This window comes from Hyperoodon ampullatus (genome assembly GCF_949752795.1).
Source record: "Hyperoodon ampullatus genome assembly, chromosome: 16".
NCBI lineage: Eukaryota > Metazoa > Chordata > Mammalia > Artiodactyla > Ziphiidae > Hyperoodon > Hyperoodon ampullatus.
The window spans coordinates 1,851,424-1,866,220 of NC_136929.1; the positions used below are offsets into that span (position 1 = coordinate 1,851,424).

General features: G+C 44.0%; 1 protein-coding gene across 2 annotated transcripts in view; it reads left to right on the forward strand.

Annotated features, from left to right (window-relative positions):
- TUBGCP3 (tubulin gamma complex component 3) overlaps window positions 1-14,797 on the forward strand; it is a gene marked incomplete at both ends in the record, with an annotated part of 60,004 nt that overhangs the window by 23,011 nt on the left and 22,196 nt on the right. For both annotated transcript variants that reach the window (XM_079721959.1, XM_079721960.1), the window contains 4 exons: window positions 409-575; window positions 10,207-10,317; window positions 10,654-10,762; window positions 13,578-13,767. In XM_079721959.1, the coding sequence (XP_079578085.1) occupies window positions 409-575; window positions 10,207-10,317; window positions 10,654-10,762; window positions 13,578-13,767 (577 nt within the window). The remainder of the gene's footprint in view (window positions 1-408; window positions 576-10,206; window positions 10,318-10,653; window positions 10,763-13,577; window positions 13,768-14,797) is intronic.

Consider the following 14,797-nt stretch of genomic DNA (forward strand, 5'->3'; position numbering starts at 1 on the left):
TTGAGACCAGCGTATTATACCAAAAGAGAAAAAGGAAAAAATAGAAAATCTTAAATTGTAAATATTGTTTGTAAAACTCTTGTTTTCTATATATGCTTATTTGTGTATTGGATTGCGGTATAAAGTGTGAGTCTCGATGTGGGTCTCAGTCAAGAAAAGGTGAAGAATTGTGTTCTCGATCGTATCTCGAGTCACGTTTTCCATAGAGGTCGTGGAGAGTCACGTGAAGCCCAGGTAGAGCCTAGGCCTCTGGGCTCCTGGTCCGTCACATGTTGACTGCTGCTTCTACGTCCAAACTGTCCTAAGAGAGCAGCCACACTTTATCTCCGTGACTTGGCCGTTTGCATTAGTGTTCAGTTGTTGGTTTCTGCTGTGAGTATCAATGTGGATGTTTTGCTGTGTTCCCAGGAAGGAAGGGAGGTGAGCTGGCTTCAGCCGTCCATGCCTACACCAAGACGGGGGACCCCTCCATGAGGTCCCTGGTGCAGCACATCCTCAGCCTGGTGTCGCACCCTGTCCTGAGCTTCCTTTACCGGTGGATCTACGATGGGGAGCTTGAGGACACGTACCACGAAGTAAGGGACGCGGCCCCTTCTCAGGCGTGGCTTTGAGGAGCATGGGAGCAGTTACTCTCTATTGACTTGTTTCCAAAAACGATTTCCTCTTCACGGTGATGCCACCACACTTCATGTGCATGCCTGGCCTATTTTGCCAGTTACCTCATTGATCAGAGCCGTATTTGGTTAGTAAGAAATTGTTAACCTCGTTTTGAACAGTGGGAAGCTCAGCAAGGTCGGATCGCTTGTCCCTGTTTATCAGCAAGTTGGCGGCAAAGCTAGGACTAGGTGTCCCCAGTCTTAGTCCGGTTTTTCTGGCAGGGTGGTGTTACATGTTCTGATGCTTTGCACCATTATTGTATGAACTAAACTCATTCTGGTTAACTGTGGTGCTGACAATTTTAATGACACAAGTTATTTGTATACGTGTATATGTATATGTACCTATTGAAATACAGTTAGTTCCGCCAGAATGTAACATATTTGTCCCTAAAAATCACTGCCATGCAAAATCATACAGTAAAAACCAGACTTCTGACAAAAAGTAGAGTGAGGGGCACCACACTCAAAAACCTTGTCATTATGTTACATTAAAAAAGGATAGGAATTAAATGGAAGCTGTAGCACAGTTTTTAACACATATTAAATGGTTAAGAAATGGGTAAATTCTAGAGTAAATATGGCATTGACCTTGACAAAGCCCTGGTATTAGCTTGTGGGCAGAGGCAGGACGGACGGTCGTGGCTGCTGGAATGCATGGGTGAAGGCGGCAGGGCAGTTTCAGGTGCGTCTGTGGGGATGTTCGTGTGGCCCGTGTGGCTGGGCTCCTGTTTTCACCTAGTTTTTCGCAGGTGAAATTGCACGTAAGCAATCATGGCAGCAGATCTGACCGTAGGTGGTACTGTTTTGTGCTTTGGGGACACACACGGCATCCACATGTGCGTGTGTGCTGTGGAGGCCCCCAGAGTGCCCTGTAGGCCTCCCGTGCAGTGTTGGGCTTGTAACCTGCTGCCTGGACACAGCCCTTTTGCCCAACAGCTCTCCTGTCCGAGCAGATTATGTTCTTTTAGTTTTAAATCTTACCCACGTTATTAAAGTGAACACCACTTTATGTGCCTCCCTGGGAGTGTTTATGAGCTTCTCTGAAGTCAGTCCTGGGAGATGGGCTGGCTCGGCTGTGGGGAGGGCACAGCTGTAGGTTTGACTCCGTCTCGAGCGCTGGGTGGCTTTCCCGGTCCCCACACCCCATGCGCCCCTGTCGGCTTATTCCTCCTTCCTGTGTGCACTTCGTGTTACCCAACCTGAGTAAAAGTGTTTTTAATCTAATGTATGAGATGTGATGTCTCCTATGGTATTTATGTATTTGTGTTTCACTGGTTACTACTGAGATTGACTGGCTTTTCATGTGTATTGGTTATTTTTATTTGTCGTACTAATTGCTGTTTGTATTGTTTCCCCATTTGTCCTGTGGATTTGTCTGACTTTTTAAGAGTTGAATCATGGGATGGGTTTATACATTTGGATATCTTGTATCTGTAATTGCACTTTTTCCCTTTAATTATTTTTCTTCAACCATTTGTTTTCACATTATTTCAGTCTTAGGTGAAAGAATAGTACCGAGAATCATAGGCTTGACAGATGCTTTCCAAATGTTGGTTTTGCCATGTTTTATTGTATACTGAATTCCCATTTACACCCGAGTCTCCTGGACTATTTTTTTCTTTTTTTTTTTTGGTTTGCTATTTCTTTGTCAGTAATACTTAAACATAGCTTTAAAGTTTGATATCTGGTAGGAGCAGCTCTTTTCACAATCGTCCTTGTTGTTTCTGCACATTTCTACTTACATATAGATTTAGAATTAGCTTGTCGATTCTGCCAGATAAAACCTGAGAGAGTTCCTAGAAACACAAACTATCAAACTGACTCATGGCAAATAGAAAATCTAAATAGACCTATAACAAGTAAAGAGAATAAATGAGTGCTCTGAAAACCTTTCCAGTAAAGAAAAGCCTGGGCCAGATGGCTTCACTGGCGGATGTGACTGGAGTGGGGCCGGGGCCGTGTCTGCCCCTGTCTGCCCGGCGGGGCTCCTGGACCTGCTTCTCTGGCCCGCCGTCCACTCCTCCCCAGTGACTTCCCTGCCTGCAGCTCCTGGCGGTCTTTGTCGGCGGCTCTGCAGAGCTCACTTCCTGTGTAACGTGGCTTCGTCCTGTGCTCCTTCTGGGAAGCTCTTTCAAACGCCATGTTTACCTGGTTCCCGGGAGGCTTTTCTCTCCCCGCCTGCTGCAGAGCGACGCTCAGTGTCCCACCTTGGCTGCCTCTGGGTTTGACTGACTTGCAACCCAAGGATGAGTTTCCAGTCCTTTTATCTGAAAGAAAGACTTCCAGGTGGCCTCTGAGCTTTGCTATTTCTGTGGCGTCATTAAAACTGCCTCTGGGTCCACCAGTTGGGATTTTACTTTTATTTTATTTATTTATTTTTAATTACTTAATTAAGTTTTGGCTGTGTTGGGTCTTCGTTGCTGTGTGCAGGCTTTCTCTAGTTGCGGTGAACGGGGGGCTACTCTTCGTTGCGGTGCATGGGCTTCTCATTGTGGTGGCTTCTCTTGTTGCGGAGCACGAGCTCTAGGGTGTGTGGGCTTCAGTAGTGTGTCACATGGGCTCAGTAGTTGTGGCTCACGGGCTTAGTTGCTCCGTGGCATGTGGGATCTTCCCGGACCAGGGCTTGCACCCGTGTCCCCTGCATTGGCAGGCGGATTCTTAACTACTGCACCACCAGGGAAGACTGGACTTTTCTTTTAATTGTTAAAAAGATATGATCCTTTAGTCCAGTGGTGCAGGGATTAGTATCCAGCTTTTATTTTGTTTATCTTGTATTAGGATTAAGTGCAAAGGCAGGCAAGACTAGAGCCCTGTAAGAATTTACAGATGTCCTCTGAATAGACATTTTTCCAAAGAAGACATACAGATGGTCAACAGACACATGAAAGGATGCTCAACATCACTGATTATTAGAGAAATGCAAATCAAAACCACAATGAAATATTATCTCACACCTGTCAGAAGTGGCCATCATCAAAAAGACAAGAAATAACAAACGTTGGCGAGGACGTGGAGGAAAGGGAGCCCCGTACACTGTTGCTGGGAGTGTGAATTGGTGCAGCCACTGTGGAGGGCTCTCAAAATAATTAACAATAGAACTACCATAGGAGCCAGCAATTCCGCTCCTGGGTATATACCTGAACAAACGTAAACACTGATTTGAAAAGATACATGCACCCCGATGTTCATAGCAGCATTATTTCCAATTGCCAAGATATGGAAGCAACCTAAGTATCCATCAACAGATGAATTAATAAAGAAGATTAGGTACATATACACACAATGGAACACGACTCTGCCATAAAAAGAATGGAATTTTGCCATTTGCAACAACGTGGATGGACTTGGAGGACATTATGCCAAGTGAGATAAGTCAGAGAAAGACAAATACTGTATGCTATCACTAATATGTGGAACTTAAAAAATACAACAAACTAGTGAATGTAACAAAAGAGAAGCAGACTCAGATGTAGAGAACAAACCAGTGGTTACAAGTGGGGAGAGGGAAGGGGGAGGCAAGATAGAAGTGGATGATTAAGAGGTACAAACGGTCATGTATAAAACAAGCTAGGGCTTCCCTGGTGGCGCAGTGGTTGAGAGTCCGCCTGCCGATGCAGGGGACGCGGGTTCGTGCCCCGGTCTGGGAGGATCCCACATGCCTCGGAGCGACTGGGCCCGTGAGCCATGGCCGCTGAGCCTGCGCGTCCGGAGCCTGTGCTCCGCAACTCGAGAGGCCACAGCAGTGAGAGGCCCGCGTACAGCCAAAAAAAAAAAAAAAAAAAAAAGCTATAAAACAAGCTACAAGGATATACTGTACAGCACAGGGACTATAGCCAGTATTTTATAATAAGTGTAAATGGACTTTTAATCATTGTGATTCAATATGTTGTACACCTGAACTTATATAATAATGTACATCAACTATAGCTCAGTTAAAAAAAAAGATTTTACAGATGCACTGAATGATTAGTGTAGAAAGCAGTTTCAGTGTTTGGGGAGAAGTTTCTAATTATTTTTGGTTCTTACAAAGTAGTAACTGTATACATATGTTCCCATATCCCCTCCCTTTTGCGTCTCCCTCCCACCCTCCCTATCTTGTGATAAAGCAAAAAATAAAAATAAAAAAAAAAAAATTAGAAACTTGAAAAAAAAAAACAAAAACAAAAAAAAAAAAAAAAAAAAAACAAAGTAGTAACTGTAAAAGGAAACCAGAGTTTTTCATTTTGCTCCAAGGACTATCTAGGGAAACTCTATCATGAGGCATTTAGTGGCTCACATGGGTTCTCTCCCCGGTAAGCTGAGAGAGGTAAACAAATTATGCCAGTGTGTTCAAGGTAAGAACATGATAGCTCAGTGTTCATTTGTTTTATATTTTTGCCTTTTGGATAAACCTGTCAGAGCTATAAAGGATTGGGGCCTTCAACTAGGAACAGGAAAATAAGGGAAAAGTTAAAAGTCAGCACTCTTGCTTTCAAAATTAGAAAAATTTCAGACAGCAATCAAATGTTAGCTGAAATGCTCTGATGATGCTCCCAAATCTGCGTCCTTGGATCGGAAGGTCAGTGCACTAACTAGAGAGAATGCAGGGGCTGCTTTTTGGACTATCTCTGTGGATGCCTTCAGCACTCTCCTTATTTTGTTTCTCTTACACTTTTGCTAGGAATTATTGGATTTAAAGGTTGACCATATACCTGTCTTACACTTTGGCACTTTCACGTCCACCCCTGAAAGCTGTCGTCTGCCAGTCTGCCTGGTCAGCTCCCTCTGTCCTTCCCCTGGTCCAGAGCCTCCGGCTTCTCTCCGCGTGGCCAGTGGGGGGGTCTCTTGGTGGCGGCCTGCCTGTTGACCTGTTGAAGTTGGGGTCCTTTGTGGTCTGAATGAATGGATCTGGTCTAGAAAATAAGTCGCTTGCTGAGGAAATTACCCTCTTCATTTCTGTTTTTAGCAGGAAGGCCTTGGCATTTGTCCAGCACTTCATGAGAAATCATGGTTCAATTATGCTTTATATTTTCCCTCACTTCTTTCTGTGTTTGACGTAGTGGTGAAAATTAAAGAGCCTTGAGTGGAAAGTGCATCAGTAGAATAAAAGCATGTTGCACTTATATTCTGACCTTGATTCTTCTCCTCTGTAACTACATGTTTTGCAAGATTAATTATGCCCAGGCCTCTCGGTGTTTGCTTCTAGGTGTTTGCTAGTAGGGTGATTGAGTGCTACTTTGCCCTTAGATGAAGCGATGCTTTCATAACTTCTAAAGATGACTGAATGCCTGAGTTCTTTATCTTTTAAATTAAATTTTCTTATTGTTCATACTGATAAAAATCCAGCTGTACTCCAACTATCAGGATAAATTAGTGTGTTGTCTGTAGAAACTAGCTCTTCTGTTTAAGTGAATAACAGATAAATAACAATTTATATGCAGTTAATCTAATCTGTTGAATGGCAAGCCACAGAGCGGACCTACTGTGGTGACCGGGTAACCTCTTAGATTGTTCATGGTGAGCTTTAATTTCTATCAGGGCTGATTTGAGTTGATGTTAAAGTGGTGATAGCCTCATTATAATAGTACTGAAAGCAGTTGTTAGTTATGTGTTTAAAATTAGAAAGGGAATATAAATCAAAAAAAGTCTAAAAAGAATATCAATAAATACTTTCATAATTTAAATTGATATCTAAAGATAAGAATATGAGTTGGAAATAAATGTAGCAATCTCATCCTCATGGTCATAAAAATGTTGGCATTTGTTCAGATGCCTACTTAAAGGAAACTGGCTGTATTTGATCCTAGATGGCTCGATACCATCTAGGATCAAATACAAGGATCAAATATAAGACCTTAACATTATTAGAAATTTTGTTTCCTTAAATAGTTACCCTTGGGAGCAGATTTCCGTGAACAGGAAAAAAAAATCTTTTTTAGTTGATCGCCTTGGGAAAACTGTTTCTAAAAAAATTCTTACTTGTACCATATGTTCACTCATTGGCTTGAATTACTCAGTTCTTTTGAACAGTATTTTTTTCTGATTTACAAATGTGCAATTAAAACGTTTTTGAGTATGTAAGCACAGAGGGGAAAATTAAAATTTATTGAATCTCATCATGAACCTATAACCTCTGTTAATATTTTTGTATATCCCTTTTTTACAGTGTATTCTTATATATTTTTATGTGTGTGTATATCATACCACGCATAGTATTTTGTAACCTCTATTTTTTAAAAATAAATTTATTTATTTATTTTTGGCTGCGTTGGGTCTTCGTTGCTGCTCACGGGCTTTCTCTAGTTGCGACGAGCGGGGGCTACTCTTCGTTGCAGCGCGTGGGCTTCTCATTGCGGCGGCTTCTCTTGTTGCGGAGCATGGGCCTGCGGCACGTGGGCTCAGTAGTTGTGGCTTGCGGTCTCTAGAGCGCAGGCTCAGTAGTTGTGGCACATAGGCTTAGTTGCTCCACGGCATGTGGGATCTTCTGGACCAGGGCTCAAACCTGTGTCCCCTGCTTGGCAGGCGGATTCTTAACTACTGCGCCACCAGGGAAGTCCTGTAACCTCTATTTTTATTTGAAGTAAATAAAGAAAATAATTTCATGCCATTAAACATTATTCTTCTATACCAAGACTTCTTAAAATGTGATCTCTGAAACTCCTGAATAGCACATAAAACTGTGTATTTTGTGGATATAAGCATTTTTTTCCTGGGAATAAAATCTGTAGTTTTCATCAGATTCTCAGAATGCCTTCTAATAGTTAACAAACTTCATTTTAATTAATTAATTAATTTTTTTCCAGCCATGACACATGGCTTGCAGGATCTTAGTTCCCCGGCTAGGGATTGAACCCAGGCCATGCAGTGAAAGTGCTGAATCCTAACCACTGAACTGCCAGGGAATTCCCAGACTTCATTTTTAATGACTGCATGATAATATTCTGTAATTCATTTTTACACATTTAGTGTGTATTAGAAGTATGTTGTGCCCCAAAATACTTTATTCCAGTAACGCAAGGATAATGTTTCACTCAGACTTTCTTCACAAATGAAAGTGGTCTGTAGTTTCCATTTGGGGCATTATTTTTATCAGGATTAGCTTGTGTTAAACGAGATTCATTAAATAAACAGGTACCACACATTCTTCTGTGGTCTATAATAATATAAGAAAGATACCTTTTTTTACAGTTTAGTAGGCCCCATGTCTTTACATTTCTGATTTCTTCTACAGATACTGCTCTTTTTAGAGCCTTCTCTCTCCCTCCCTCCTCTGTTTCTCAAGCCCCTTCCTTAGGTTTATTTTGGTTATTTACTTTTTGCTAGGAAACTATTAATTTTATATTGCTATATATTTGCTAAAAATATTTTTAAAATTCTTTAAATCCATTTTGTATCTACAGACACACCTTTGTAGCCAGGGTTGTGTGTTATTCACCAATTGGTGATTTGGAATTTATGTAAAAATCAACAAAAAGGCATTTAGGTATGTTAGGACTTAAATGGATTTTACAGTCCAGTGGGAGGACCAAGCTGCCATGTGTAACGAGGCCAGTGCTGCGTCTCAGACATCCAGCTGCTGACTTAAAGTACTGCCAAGTACTCAGGCTGTGGTCCAAATGCCATTTCTCCTAAAAGGGACTGGGGCTCCTTGGAGAAGCAGCTGATTCTAGGTCGGGGGAGAAATGAACGCTTAGGAACCTAGAGCCTGGATCAGGCCAGCAGCAGGGAAGGCACCTTGCGTGGAGTCTGAAGGACGCAGCGTCAGCTCAAGGCACTCCACCCTCCCAGGATGGGCAACGGGACGCTGGGAGGGATAGTAACCGAGATGGATCGAAGCACCAGATGCGCTCCAGTCCATCTAACTAGTCGCCGTGGACGGGTGTAAACATACTATCAGACACTCCTCAGCGTCTCTTGGTGGAGTCAGTTTTTCCCCTTTTAATCTTTCGATGTAAGTGACTGTAATGATCGCTCCTGGTGAGCATGCTAGCTCAGAGGAAAGGGTGCTGTATTACATAAGAGGTGCTGGCCTGGCCAGTAAAGAGAAAATGCAGCCCAGAAGGAAACAGACCCCAGTGTCTACTGTGTGCAGGGACGGAAGATCTAAGGAACGAGAACAGCGCAGCGGGAATACAGCTGCCCCTCGGTATCCATGGGGCATTGTTCCCAGGACCCTCGCAGATAAACGTCTGCAGATGCTCAAGTCCCTTGTGTAAGATGGTGTGGTGCCCACCCTACCTGCATCCCTGGGTTCTGCATCCGTGGACTCACCCAACCATGGATACAGAGGGCCCAGTGTGCTTACTAAAATTGTGGAGAATATTTCTGTAATCTAGGATGGGGAGCTCTTAGGAAGACAGGAAACCCAGAAGCCATAAAGGAAGGCAGTCACCAATATGACCCAGAAAGAAAAAGACAAAACATGGAGCAGACCGTAAACAGTGGCAGATCATTAATTTGGAAACATTTGTAATTCTTAATGATTCACAAATGGTCGCTCTCCCTTATATAACAAAGAGCCTCTGTGTATTGGTAAGAAAAAGACAGTAGAAAGATGGGATGAAGATATGAAAAGACAATTCACAGGAGAAAATCATGTGGTAATCAGCATTATGAAAATAGGCCCAACTTCCTTTGTTGTCAGTAAAAGAACAGTACAAGCAACCATGATTTTGCCTGATTGGCAAAATTCAAACCGAGCAAGGATGCAGAAATGTAGAGCTTCCTTTGGTGGGAGGGTCAGTTGACAGGGCCATTTGGAAGGGAGATCTGGCGTTGTTTATAAAAATTAGAAATTACTTTGACTCAGCAGTTCTGCTCTTAGAGATCGAGTTTATAGAAATAAAAGCACAAGTCTGTTAGGACTATGCCTGGGAAGGGGGAGTGGCCTCTGTAGTAGCAAATGAGCTGGACACAACAGCAGCCTAGTTTTCTCCTTAACACCCGTATGTACCCTTTTGGATGTCAGGGAACAGGCCGGTGGGCGGGGTTAGGGAAGGTGAGGAAGTGAACAGGGGAAGCTTCTGAGCGCAATGGTTCTCGGGAGAGCGCCACGCGAAGGTCGCTTCCTGCAGTGCTGCGGGTGGACCTGGGGCCTCTGCAGGCGGCGGCGCAGCGGCAGGAGGAGATGCAGCTGATTGGTGGAAGCAGGAGAGGAAGACTCTGAATTGGCTTGATCTGAATATTCAAACAGCCCCAGAGGCTCGTGTGCCTTTCCTGAGGTGGTGGGAAGAGTCTGTGTGCATTAGGCAGGCCTCACACTCAGATCCGTGATGTACGCAGCAGAGGCTGTGATTGATATTATATTTACAAGGGTGACCACATGTCTTCAAGAAAAAGCTTATCTTATTTTCAGTATATTTTGGTTTTAAAAAGTGGGGAATAAGTGATTCCATTTAGGGAGATCTATCAAAATGCCTCTTAAAATAAGATTCATTGTATAAATGGTAAGCCTCCCAATATCTGGAGAATTTTGCTTCCTAGAATTACTTATTTCTTGATGTTGCTGTTAGCTAATATTTTGCCATAAATACCACTTTTTAATGTTTCACTGCCTCTTTCCTTTCAGTTTTTCGTAGCATCAGATCCAACAGTGAAGACAGACCGGCTGTGGCACGACAAGTACACCCTGAGGAAGTCGATGATCCCGTCCTTCATGACGATGGACCAGTCCAGGAAGGTGGGGTGGGACTGCTGTGACTGTGATGTGCTAATGCTGTATTAACCTGCAGCCGGTGACAAAACCATTCGTCAGTTAAACACAGTTTTGTGGCATTTTAGGATTTACATTCTTGAGGTGAAGTATATGTTAATTGACTGCCTCAACGTATTAATACGTGTTTGTTAATAACAATTTTTTCAGTTCCTGGAATTCACTTGATACTATCCCAGATGTTCTTATATTTAGTTTTTAATCAATAGAATAATTTGTTCCTTATGAATATTTGTAGTGCTTGGATGTTTGATCGTTTTAATTTTGAATAAAGGTAACTCTAGAATATTTTCCTTTTTTTAGGTCCTTTTGATAGGAAAATCAATAAATTTCCTGCACCAGGTTTGTCATGACCAGACGCCCACTACAAAGATGATAGCTGTGACCAAGTCTGCAGAATCACCCCAGGACGGTATGATGACGATGATGGTGGTGATAGTGGTGGTGGTGATAATGTGATGGCACGATGGTGGTGATGGTGACAGTGGTGGTCGGGGTGACGTTGGGGATGGTGCTGGTGACAGTGCTATATATTTGCTTGAAGTATGTTTCGTTCAATAGGACTGACAGATTTTCTGAATTATTTTCCAAGATACCTTAATACACAGTGTGATATATATAAAATATCTATTACTGTGTAAATTTTGAATTTCCTTTCTTATACAGTTAAACAATAACTAGGTGTAGCTATTTTACTCTCCTTGGTAACTTGTGTTACTTTTTTTATGATGCAGTGACAGTATGCCAGAGTAAGGAAATAAAGGAAGCACTTGCTAATGAACTCAGAGGCTTGGTCAGAAATCAGCACGATTCCCAGCGTTTATGTATTCAGAATGCCGCACTGTGTTACCCGTTCTGTGGTTTTCCCTCATTTACTAGTGTCCTCTCTGCCGTTTTCCCCATTTGCTGCCTGCCGCATCCTCAGTAATTTCATGTATTCTCTGTGTGGCTGACTTACACGGACAGCTGTCCGGTCTTGGCTACATTTGTTACTTATACTGTTGTCTTGACTCATTCAAGTTTATTTTGTGTGAGGCATTGTGGTAGCTATAGGGAAGACGGTATGAATTCACCATGATGATACTTTTCATGAACTATGATCTAGGAATGGAGATTAAATGTACAATAAAGTGAAATAATCAATAAGTAGTAAATGGTAGAAAGTGATATATGAAATGAGGTGTACAGATAACGTGCTTGAAGTACACAGTGCAGTACTGCCAGCTGTAGGCGCTGTGCCATCTGGTATATACAGGTCTCCAGAGCTTGTGCATCTTGTATAATCAAAACTTGGTACCCTTGGACCTTCACCTTCCCGTTTCCCCCTCCCCACCGTCCCTGGCAGCCACCATTCTACGCTCTGATTCTATGAGTTTGACTATTTTAGATTCCACATGTAAGTGAGATCATACAGTATTTCTTTTCTCTGTCTGGCTTACTTCACTCAGCATGATGTCATCCAGGTCCATCCATGTTGTCACCAATGGCAGAAGTACCTTCTTTTTTAAGGCTGAATTATGTTCCATTGGATATGTACACTGTATCTTCTTTATCCTTTCATATGTCCGTGGACACTTTGGTTGTTTCCATGTCTTGGCTTTTGTCAGTAATGCTGCAGTGAACACGGAGTGCAGAGATTCCTTTGAAATCCTGACTTCATTTCCTTTTTGGATATGAATTGCTGGGTCATATGGTAGTTCTATTCTTAATGTTTTGAGGAACTGCCATACTGTTCTCCGCAGTGGCTGCATCAGTTTACATTCCCGCTGATGCCGTACTAGGGTTTCCTTTTCTCCATGTCCTCATCAACACTTGTAATTTCCTGACTTTGATGGTGGCCCTTCTGAGAGGCATGAGGTGATAATCTCACTGTGGTTTTGATTTGCATTTCCCTGATGATTAGTGATGTTGAGCACCTTTTTGTGTTCCTTTTGGCCCAGCTTGATTTTCAGCATCTGAGAGGACTCACTAGGGGAGATTCCAGAATGTGCTGGAGTTGTACTGAAAATCCAGATCAAGGTCAGGGCTGATGGGAGATGTGGTCGCACCTGTATTGCCATGCAGTTAAGGCCAGGGCTCCAGGGCAAGGCGGCGGCTGCAGCCACGGGCCAGACACGTCTCTCTCTCGCCCCTCTGGCTCCCCGTCTCAGGTGTGTTTGACACGCACTATTCTGCGTAAACGTTTTAGGGATTCAGAGGTGCCAGGTTAGTTCTTAGGATATGGAGGTCCCCTACAGAAGTTTTGGAAACACCTGTGTTGAAAAGGTAGAAGAAGGAGGGAGAGCCAGGTGAAGAGTTGTTTTGATGCCTTTTGACGCTTCCCTCGTGGCCGGAGAAGATAGCACTTAGGGAGGACAAGTGCCCTGCCTGCTGTGGAGGCCTGTGGGGGAGGCCAGCACCACTGAGCGCCCAGCGCCCGGCACGTGGCGGCTGTGCAGGAGACCGCTGGGCCTCAGTCGGCGACTCTCCCCCTCCACTGCTCCCCTCTGTGGAGCAAGGTTGTTTTGGCTGTCAGTACCGCTGGGAGGATGGGAGACGCGGACTCGGAAGGACTGCTGGTAATGATACAAAAAGCAGTGGGAAAAGTCACATTTATATTTCTCATATGTGAAAAATTTTGGAAATTTAAAAGTGAGCCTAGAGAGTTAAGGGTAAATGTTTTCCTGTGGGAGCTGTTGTTTCCAGGAACAGAGACTGGCCAGCAGGCTCTGGGTCGTGTGTCTTCTGAGGCGCTTTGGCTGCCGTTGGTTGGCATCAGACCTTTTCTTTGGCGTGAAAACCCTTCATGAATCAAGCACTGGTACAGTAAGAACACTTCCGGGGGAGGATATTGACATTTTTAAAGTGACGTAGATCAACAGAAATGTATGTTGCCCCTCCCCATCCCCCATCCCCGCAATATGACCGTGGTCAGCTCGGCGCCGGGCGTCCTCACATTACTGCACCATCAGACCTCCCCTTCTACAGAAAACTACGTTTTCCTCACTGTGGACACCTTAGTTTCTCCGCAGTAGTGTATAATTAGAATAGCAGCAGTACTAAAATAGGTTTTTCTTAATGGGACCGTTATTCCGAAGAACAAACAAGCCCTCCTGACTGCGCCCTCGGGCTGTCAGCGAAGCTGTGAGCGGGTGTGGGGTGACTTCTGTGTGTGTGAGTCTCTCATTCCTCCTTCGTAAAATGCAGATTATGTACGTATGTGTACTTTTCCCTTTTGTTCTTTACAGCTGCAGATTTTTTCACAGATTTGGAAAATGCATTTCAGGGGAAAATTGACGCGGCTTATTTTGAGACCAGCAAGTACCTACTGGACGTTCTGAACAAGAAGTACAGCCTGCTGGACCACATGCAGGCCATGCGGCGGTACTTGCTGCTCGGTCAAGGAGACTTTATCAGGCACTTGATGGATTTGCTCAAGTAAGAAGGCTCTTGAGGTTTTTTTGTAAACGTGCAGTAGATTTCAGCATGATAAAGAGCTTTACAGTTTCTCTTTAAAAGAATAAGCGACATTAGAGGAAATGTGTTGAATTCTCATAGAACGTTGGGAAGATGAAATCCGAGGAGAGAAAATTGTTGCATCGTCAAGCCGATGTCCCTTTAGTTCTGCTTGTCCTGTGCTTCGCTCGCGGGGCTTGAGCACTTCTTGAGCGCTGGCACCGACCGGCAGGGGTGTGAGGGGTGCGTGGTGTGGTCGGTTAGCTTAGCTTCAGTTTGAGAGTAGTCTAAGAAATAAAATGTATGTTTTAAAATGGAACTTTTTCTTGCATGTTTTTAGTTTACATTATTTCTTGCTAAAAAAACCAAAAAACAAAACAACTTTATAGAACAAATACAACTACTCCTTCCACTTAGTTCCATGACGTTCCTCCTGGCACCGTCCTTTCTAGAAGGAAGTGTGCGTCCCTCCTTCCTGCCATAGAGACAGGAGAGCCAGCTCTGTAGCAGACAGCCGGGCCCCGGGCAGCCGAGGGTGGGCACAGCGTGGACTTGTGCGCCTAGGACTGGACATGTGGCTTCTTGGCGCTGCCTTTGGGACACTTCAGTCATGCCTGTGTGAGTCCAGCAGTGTCTCAGGCCTTTGTTCCCCAGACTCCGTGTGTGTCGGAATCCCCTCCAGGGCTTGTTGGACTGGACGGCCGGGCCTGCCCGCAGAGCCCGGCTCCGTGGCTCTGGGCTGGAGCCAGGACAGTGCATCCCTAAGAGGGTCCCGGCCGAGGGGAAGCTGCTGTCATGGGGACTGCACTTGAGAGGCCGCTTCAGCCACGGAAGCTCCATAGTTACACCCCTAACCAGAAGGCCATCTTCAGTACGAAAGATGATTGAGTTTTGGGGGCACACGTAGCAGGCTCAGGGGTAACCTTGTTTGAGGAATTAGCTCATGAAAGACTTGATCTGCTGAACATGAATTTTTGGTGGTTATACTTCCTGAAGGAGCCTTTCTGCTCTC